At 42.5% G+C, this 10000-nt stretch overlaps 1 protein-coding gene across 2 annotated transcripts in view; it reads right to left on the bottom strand.

Moving 5' to 3' along the window:
• Nucleotides 1-3202: 3202 nt before the first annotated feature.
• LOC116066000 (prospero homeobox protein 1-like) overlaps nt 3203-10000 on the bottom strand; it is a 32156-nt gene continuing 25358 nt past the window's right edge. For both annotated transcript variants that reach the window (XM_031321712.2, XM_035995172.1), the window contains exon 5: nt 3203-7652. In XM_031321712.2, the coding sequence (XP_031177572.2) occupies nt 7467-7652 (186 nt within the window). In that variant the 3' untranslated portion in view covers nt 3203-7466. The remainder of the gene's footprint in view (nt 7653-10000) is intronic.

Genomic DNA, 10000 nt, shown 5'->3' on the forward strand with positions numbered 1-10000 from the left:
CACACGATCTGGAGATGGACAGAAAGGAAGAGGGGGGTAGTAAAAGAAAGAACAAATAAATTAAAAGGTTAGGAAAATAAAGCGAATGCAATGGATAAGGATACTATGAAGACAACGTCAAAAACAGCACTCAGAGAGTGCAGGGTGCACATTCTGACCACTAGGTGTCCCCATCACTGATGCCAAATGTGGGCAACCCAGAGTTAATCCCACACTGTGCCAGTGGCTCTGGAGCATGAGACCAGTGTGTTGCTCCATCCACAATAGATGGAATCCAGTGTTTAATTACTAACACATGCCGAATGAATCCATCAATCTTTATAATGTGGAAATCTGTTTTCATGCTTTATGATTGAAACTGGAATAATTTTTGTGTAAAAACATTAATTCTAACCGCAATGATGAAATAAATGCACTGCTAAGCAAAAAGGAAGAGATGCACCCATACATACAGATTGCAATCCTCTGTATACAAAAGTCCTCTGATGGACTCAGCTGTTTTAGTTTCAAGCCCACAGTCATTTTGCAGGTGTAGGTGTCAAAGTGGTTCAAACGGTGGATAGCTCATATTGGTCGTTGGTAGGAGGATCGCAAAGAGAAGAAATCAAAATGAGGTGAGTCCTTGTGTTTCTTCATCACAAAGGTTCCCAAACATAATAAGTTACATCAGTGCACGTGTGTGGTGATATTTACCAAAGAATGTTCTGTTTGTAGTTGGGTTGGCGTAAATCCTCCACTGACAAACTGCAAAGCACACTTTCCAATAATGTGAAAGCTTATAGAAAACAATTTCAGCTGAAAAAACACACTCTTAACAGTGAATGGAAAATGTTCTTGAACCTGAGCGTGTGATAACAAGTGACCAGGGAGGGAGGGGGGGACTTGGAGAGGGACCTTGGGGACAACGTGTCAACGTTTTCTGTGCCGGAACAAGGACAAACATTGGGCAAATATTGGGAAAGACTGGCAGCCTTTGAGATAGGGGGCCGTTGATCTAAGACTAAGGAGCTAAAGTCCACTATCTCCTGTCTGATATAGCGGCCAGGGTCTTGCTGACACACAGAGCCACAGAATAAACATGAATACCTGAAGACAATGAACTCTGAACCCTCAGCGGGAGAGGTGGAAAAAACAGGAAGTGGTGAAAGTGACTTCAGTGACTTCCTCCCTGCAGGCCAAGAATGAATCAGGTGGAATGATTGTAGCTACACGGGTCATTGTACATAAAAAGCACACACACATTGTTCAAGAGTGGGAAGCACAGATGTGGTGGGTGTGCATGTGTTTGCCCACGTGCGTGTGTGTGTGTGTGTGTGTGTGTGTGTGTGTGTGTGATGGAGAAAGCGAGAGAGTAAGTCTTCAGATGTAGCGACAGATGGTATTTGATTACAGAGCAGACGGTCGGTGTTGTACAAAGATGCTGTCTCAGCCCAACCTAAGGAGCTGTAGCCTCCGGTTAAGGCAAGCGGAGGGAGGCAAGCGGAGGACGAGAGGGAAAAGGAACACAGGAGAGAGAGAAAAAAAAGAATAAAAGCAAGCAAGCAAGAAAGACACAAAAGAAGCAACTCCAAAAATGAGCATCAAAGCAAAAAGAGTGAAAAGCAGTCAGGCAAGAACAAAAGAAAGAAAAGGAACAGAGCAACGGGCTGGCGTGGTGGAAAGTACAACAGAGGTCATGATAAGAAAACAGCAAAATGACGCAGAGAGAAAACACACCGAGCCTTTTTAAAATACGCCTGTATTTTTCTTAAAAGACTCCCAAACTCAACAGCAAATACAATAACAGCAATCTGTGGGAATGTGTTATTAAAAACATAAGTCAGATCAAAATTTTTCTTTAGTATTTGAGTTTGAAATTATTTTTTTTGAATTATTTTTTGTATTTCTTAGAATACACATAATTTGAACAACTACACACACAAACATATACACAATTTATTGGTTAGAACCAGAGCTACTACAATTAGCTGATCGACAGATAATCTGCAACTATTCTCATGATATACTCCCAGCTTCTCAAATTGTGAGGATTTGATGCATTTCTTTTATCATATCTAATAGTACAGAACAATTTAAATACATCTCCTTGAGCTGTGGAAAATTATAACATTAGACGTTTGTTACAGGCATTTTCTTACATTTTTACAGACAAAATTATTAATTGAAAAGCTAATTGTCTGATTAATCGATAATGAAATTAATCGTTTGTTGCAGCTCTAGTTAGAACAAACTCAATTTTCAAGAGGTTTGTCTTTCCACTGTTTACTTAAACTTTTATCTTGGCATTTATTAACTTGTCTATATTTAGTCAGCTTATTTGTTGAAGGTTGAAGAGATGATTTCATTATGTGTCTGTGTGTCCCTGGCTATGGCGATTGTTGCATTTAGCCCGATGAAGCGGCATCTGCAGTCATCTGTGGAGAAAACTAGGCTGGGAGGTTGGTGCTCTGCTGTCAAACCCCTCATTAGGGCATTGAATCACTCAGAGAGCCGAGCGGTGCTGATTTGCTCCAACAGGGTAGTAACTACAGAGTAACTGTACAGTAAATACAAACATTGTAGTCAGCGATACTAAATAAGTTATATGAAAAAATTAATGATCACACACACACACACACACACGCACACACACACTTTTTGAGTGCATGTTAGACAGCGATGTAAATAAACCACAAACGGCACACGTTTTCTACTCTTTTTCATTTTTATTTCCATTTTTTATTCATTTTGCACAAGCTTGCATATATACTGCACATACATTCAGTTCATAGAGGGTGAAGGCACGAAAGGCAATTTGACTACTGGTTGTTTTTGGGCTGGGCCAAAGCAATACAGGGGAAAAATCTCAAGAGAAAATACAAAACTGCTTCAAACTAGTTTCAGCGTTCTAGCTCACCCTCGGCCCTGTCCCGGAACAAAACATAAAAACCTTTTTTTCTTTAAAACTGTCCAGTTCCATTTAGCTGCCAAGATCTCCATTTTATCATTTCTCTCAATTGAATGAGCATGCTAGAATACTAATTTCTTAAATTCAATTTTAGGTAGATAAGGATTAAAATCTTTTAAATTGGTTCTACATTAATGAAATGCAGTACAGCCTTCCCTGTTTGAAAAACAAAAGAAAACAACATCAAATAAATTAGGATAAATTAAACCAATAAATTACACAAAATCTGCAAGACAAATAGACACCAATAACAGAAAAAAGCAGCCATGTCAAGAGTTTTATTTTACAACTTGTGTGTAACCCTTCAGACTGTATTTGAAACATGGCTGTTCCCGTTGGAATTACTGCACTAGAATCGAATAATAATGTCATACAAAAAGCATCAACAAAACACTATTTACATAACATATTGCTAAGTTACACAAAGGCAGTATTTTATCACTGTAAGTCCACATCATTGATATTTACAAAAAAGAGGAGCAATGTCATAACAAAAAAAAAGAATTACTAATGAAAGCATCGAGAAACAAAACCCCCTTTCAAACAGGTTAGAAAACAGATCAGAGGAAATTATCGCAACACACACACGCACACACGCACACACACATGCACACACATACACACACACACACACACACACACACGCACACATACACACACACGTTGCCAACGCTTAATGAGAATCATTTACATGTCAGGATGCAACTCCCAGGGGTGGGGGAGGGGCCACAGTGTTGAGAATTGTGTCACTCACTGGTTCACAGGTTCTCATAATCGGTCTTTTCTCTCACACAGACACACACTCATATACATCTACATATACACACACACACACACACACACACACTAAATGCAAAGCGTACATAAATTCCACAAAAGTCCAAACTTTTCCCAACTGTTTGAACCTGGTAAAAAAGGGTATAAATAATTTTTTTCTGTCTGCAGTCTCTTTTTAAACTGTACAACATGATGTGCCCCCTCCATGACACTGGTCTCCTGATGACAATGAGTTCCTGTCTCTCTCCCGGGTCAAATCTAGAGCTACGATACAGTCTGCCCTTGTTTTTGGACGAGACCGGGTCCTGCCAACGGGCCCCTCTGTGACATCATCATTACCCGACCGCTAGCCTAATGCATCGTTCTCTCTCGATGTCAGCGGAAAGTAAAGAAACGCATGCTGGTGCAACTTCAAGGGCACTGCCGACGGGAAACAGACTCCCGTTAAAGGCATGGCAGGGAAAAAAAACAAGAAAAACTTCTCCTCTGTGGGTTTTTGGAAGAGTGGTTATGAGTCCGGTTGGAGAGAGCGGGTCATCTCTCTTTTCGTCACCCTTCTTTTTTTAAACCACTTTCACCCTTCTCTACGCACTCTGAGTGAGAATAGAAAAACTGTACAGTTATTCTTTGTTTCATCCTGACAGTATTTACAGTAGCAACATTTCATTCTCTGAAAACGGATTCCAAGTTTATTTTCTGATCTCAAGAGCACAGCCATTCAGCACAATACAAAAGGTAAAGAAAGCAAAGGAAAACTGGTCACAAAACCTGCAAAAAACCTACAACTATTGCTCCTAATCTACCAACAACTCACTTATTCATATTACAGATTTAAACAAAGCTGTCACTATAAATACCCTCAAGATTTCATTAATGAAACAATTTTAACAGTGCCTTCCAAAGAACTTCCACTACTGTATATATTTTTTTCCCATATATTTATCTTTTACAATTCTTAAAAAAGGCTATATAAGTATTTCAATAATGTTATCCTTAAAATCAAACGACCCAGAAAAGGAAAACTTGACAAAAATATTTTCAATGCGGTTTTAAGGTCTTGCTAATCCTTTTTGCACATAAGTCTTCATTATCCTGAATTAATCTTTTTAGGCGCAGGAACTCTTTAACTTTAGGGCGGGGTTGCAGGAAGGGGGAGGGTGCGGAGAGATAATAATCTGTGCATCAGATAAAAGTGTCCTTTCCTTTCTCCTTTGTTTGTGGCACTTTAGAGCCTTTGGCTGGTGCTTTGAGACTCTGAGACATGCAGGGCCTAGCCCATCCTTCAGTGAGAAATGTGTCCGGCTCGCTCTCTCAGGGCTCCCGTATCTTAAGAAGAACACTGTTCGGGGAGGAGGAGATGGGGGACATAATGAAGGGAGTAGCTCTCTGTCTTTCTCTGCCTCCTTTTGTCTGGCGCTTTGTCTCGCTTAGACAAGTCAGCAGGTTAAGCAACCTGCCCCTTTTGATCTTTTGTGACACAAACACACACACACACACACACACACACACACACACACACACACACACACACACACCATAAGATAATGTCATCCAAGGTGAGACCAACAGCTAGCTCGCACGCACTCTAGAAAGCATTCAAGGCCTCTCATTCCTTTAACTTACCTCATCAAAAGGGCAGCTTACACTAACTGCTTTTTAAAATTCTTAAAAGCCTGAGAGGGCGGATAAAATGAATGAAACAGTAGATATACATGTACAGTTCAAGTGGAAAATCTGGGATTGGAATCTCAGGTAAAAGTGAAAGGAATGCTGTTTAACAAACTGGGCACAGTGGCTTCAAGAGAATCACACTTTGGGTCTTAAAAGCTGCCAGTTTGGGACGGAGGGACAGAGCAGAGGGTTTCAGGTGCGTGTTGCTCCTCACTCTGTGCCTTTGTCCCCGCTCTTTGTAGTGCTGAGAGCTTCTCCATCTACCCCCGGGGTGAGTGCTCACCTCCGACCTCGTATTGTTGCGTTGAGAGAGGAGCTAGATCACTCAAAGGCAGGTGAACATGGAGGGAAGGAGCAGTGTGTGCGTGTGTGTGTTGTTCCACTTGAAGCAGAATTAATAAACGCTTGTGTTTCATCTTATAGTCCCCTCTCTCTTTGCCCTCCTTAAATTATCTTCCTCCTCCTAATGCTTCTATTCGTATGTATCCAATTATCTGTTGTTTCAGCGACACTGTACTTTAGATTGCCACAGTATTCTGATATATTCAAGTGTCAACTGCTATTGAAATAACTTCATAATGTCATTTACACCTTGTACAGGCTAATCACAATAAAAGCCTGCCATATAAACAGGTGGACTTCATCTCACACATGAGCTATTTAGTGAACAGTGCTATAAAAAGACAAAAAACTATGCAGTTATTATTGTCTATGTTCACCAATCCGGGACATAATTAAACGAATAAGATGTATTTGATAGCTGGACAAATGGCTCGTTTAGTGGGAGCAGTTTAGTTGTCAAAGCTGGAGTGGCTACGGAAAATTAGCCATTTAAAAACAGCAGATCACGCACCAAAAGGCCACACGTTTTCTGCATATTTATATACTTCTGCACTTTTTACTTCATGTGTTTCTGCAGCCTTACTCCTTTTCCAGCATCGTTGCCGGACTGGTCCTCTGCAGGATAGCCTAGTCACTACAGGCATATTAGAGAAGCCTTCTCTGATGGCTCTCCATTAAAACCCAAAATTCGAAACACTTTCCAGGCAAGTTGCTCCAAACTACCAAAAAAACAACAAAATATCCAAAAAAGTCCACTTCAGAGATGGACAAACAAAGACAGGAGTAAGAAGAAGGATGGGAAATGGGGGGCAACATATTTCAGAATCTAAACTCTTTGAATAATATTAATAGCAATAATTTATTTTTTTCTGCAACGGCATCAAGGGACAAACAAATCTCGAAGTGCCAATCTTCAGCAAGCAGTGATGACAAATAATAATAATCCTAAACAACAACAATAATAATAATAATAATAATAATAATCAAAATAATAATGTACACCCAATAAACACAATGCCCTACTTGCAGGGAAAACACACTTCAAAACATGGTAGAGCTCAGTAGCTATTGGAAACCAGTCCAAGTCCCACAGACTAGTACAGACCAGTACCACAAGTCCAGTCTTAGTCCAGTCAGTTAGTAACCTCACTAGGCCTTGTTTTTGTGTGCATGTGTGTGACTGTCCTGTTGGGGACATCTTGAGTAGCACAGTCTATTGGGCGCCCACTTTGAGGGGACAGTTCATTTGGACACCCACTGGATTGGAGGGACACCCCAGGGTGCCATGAGTAAAGTCTTTAGGGAACCCAGCCTATGTTCTTAGTAGTGTAAATGGGAACGTCTTCCACACACTGTGGACTTTGTTAGTGTTGATCATAAAACAAGCCAACCGGATGAGGGTTCACACGGTCCAAAAAACACCCAATAAGATTAGAGTCTCTTCAGTTCAGAATCATACAAAAACAAAACAAATAAAAACCATCATGATAATTATCATATAAGAACAACAACACAATAGCTAGGTCATTTAGGAACTGCCACAGGCTTCAGATTGGGAATGCTACTTCATAACTTTCATACATTCAAAGAAAAAAACAGGAAATCAAAAGAAAGGTTTTGGAAAAAAGAAAAAACAACAAAAGAGAATATTTTGAAATTCTATGAAATCAGAGAAAATAAAAAAAGCGCAAAGCGTCGAGCGAGGAGGAGGAAAAGGAGGAGGAGAAATTTACTCGTGTAGAAGCTCTTGGAGACAGTTGGGGGACTTGAAAATCTCTGGGACTTCGCTGTCCAGTTTGCAGATGACCTTGTAGATCGCCTTCTTCCAGGACGGGTCCACGTCTTTGCCGGCCACAATGGCGTTGAAGAACTCCCTCAGTGTGATCTCTGCCACCTCCAGAAAGCGTTCAGGGACCTTCACAGACACAGGAAGGAAAGAAATGATTATTCATCTATGGAAGAATATTTTACGTACATCTATAGAAAGAAAGTCAGTGTTCGAATACATTGCTCCTCTGTAAGGAGACCAAATCATTTAGAATTGACTCAAAGCTCGATAGTGAATTGTTTTACTGTAAATTGCAGAAAGTTTCATTGGGTTTCTAAAATGCATGACTTCCACTCGCCGTTAGCTATCATTTTGCAGCAGTGTTTTCTTGCATTATGCTCAACACTGTTATCTCCTCCCTTGTAGAACATGTTCATAGTTTTACAGTCGATGTAAAATCATAAATCTCCTGTCTCTTGTGTATCTACTTCCTTAAAAGCCAATTGAGGCGTCAGCCTGAGAAAAGTCACTTCTTGTGAATTCTCAGGTTTCTCACACCTCCCACTTCCCTCAATGCAACATGGTGAGCGTGACATCTTTATGAGTCCCACTGTAAATCTGTGACCGAACAAGAGAGCGGAGCTGAGTGAAGAGCGGCAGAGAGTTGCTGGCGAAAGAGGAAGTACTAAATGCTTTGGGAACGGGGAGACACGCCATCTCTTTAGTGTCCCTGACAGCAGCGCTCACCGACACCATGGAGATGATTAGTCTGGCAAAGATCTGTGACACCTTCCCCTAGGCCAACACTCTGTCTCTCACACACACGCACACGCACACGCACACACACACACACACACACACACACACACACACACACACGCACACACAGTCATGCAGGCGCGAGCACACACACCAGCGCACACACCTCCTTGTGCCAAGGAGATGACACATCCTGTACTGTTACAGAGCTCTACATAATGCTCGCAGCACACACACAAGCTGTATTTGGATGAGTCTTATTCCTCAACTCAAAGCTCCACGGCGACGCAGCCTTCAGGGGTCACCTGCTTGGATAATGCTGACTGTCTCCCTGCCTGCCTCCCTTGATGCTCGCAAGCACACAAATTGTCTCACACACACACACACACACACACACACACACATATACAGCAGCAGCAGCTTGCCCAAATGCCTGACAGTGCGCACTCCGCTCCACTCCTCTCATCCAGTGTCCTGCAGATACTCATCAGGAGTGTCAGGACACAGCAAGGTTAGTGGCCGCTGGAATACACACACACACACACACACACACACAGGACAGCCACCCGCCCCCCTCGGGGTGATGAATGGAGGCTAAGATGCCCGTGTGTCTGGTGTGTGTGCATATCGCTGTCCACTGCTCGAGTGAAAAGGTGAGTCGTGAATAAGGAGCTTGTGTGCTCTGCGTGTGTGTGTTTGACACAGAGAGGAAACACACAAGCTAACCCAATTCCCCAAATATTGAATTCCCCTCTGGTAGAAGTGGATATAATTCATTGTTTGGGCTGCTGTCGTCTCTGAAATGCTGGCACAATGACCCCGGTGCGAGGGCAACTGTGTGTATGCGTTGTAAGTGCCTGTGCGGGCATGCGCACCCTTTTCCCACAAGACCTCGCTAACGGGCGAATGCATCGCTAGCGCCCTAGCTGTTAGACGCAGGGAGTGCCGCATTACTAAGAATATTCCTGCATGGAATTTCTCCTGACGTTTTGACTATAAAAGGACAGCAAAACGCTGACTGCAAGGAGAAAGCAATGTCAAGGAGAAAAGGGTATTGGTATTTCAGATCCTCTTGACTGAGAGAGCGAGAGAGTGAGAATGGGAGGGAGGGAGAGAGCGGTGGCAAGAGAAGGAGGGGCTGAGAAGAGTCTAAGGAGAGAGAGTCGAGCGACAGAACAGAGGGAGTTATTCCTGTCCCAGAAGCCTTTGTTTCGTGAGTACATGTGAATTGTGTATGTGAGCAAGCTGCCTCCTGACCAGCAGTGAGCCTTAACTGTTTGCAACCCCCCCCCCCCGTTCCACTCAATCCCCCCTCACTCCCCCCTTCTTCATCTCTCTCTCTCTCTCTCGCTAGGGTCAGCTGTTGGGCCTTTGTTCCAGAGGCATTGTGGGGGATTATCCAGTGTGGCCGTTCATTCGCTCGGCTGTCCGGTAAATGGGGCCAATCGCGTGGCTCACAATCCTTCATACATTTTTCATAGGGCTTTTTAACAACTTCTCAACAGAGGCCAAAATTAAAGGACAGATGTACAAAGAGGGGAGGAGGGAAGGAGGAGAGAGCCAGGGGGAAAAAAAAGAGTATAGAGTGAGGGATGGAGGGTTGTGTGCGTGTGGAATGATGACTGGAAAAGGCCAACAAGGTGACTGAGAGTTCATCTACACTATGCCAGCTAAATTTGAAAACACACCTTTTTTTGATTTTGGTCCACATTACGCTAGCGTTTTTCTCATCTGAA

The sequence above is a fragment of the Sander lucioperca genome, chromosome 19, assembly GCF_008315115.2.
Source record: "Sander lucioperca isolate FBNREF2018 chromosome 19, SLUC_FBN_1.2, whole genome shotgun sequence".
Lineage (NCBI taxonomy): Eukaryota > Metazoa > Chordata > Actinopteri > Perciformes > Percidae > Sander > Sander lucioperca.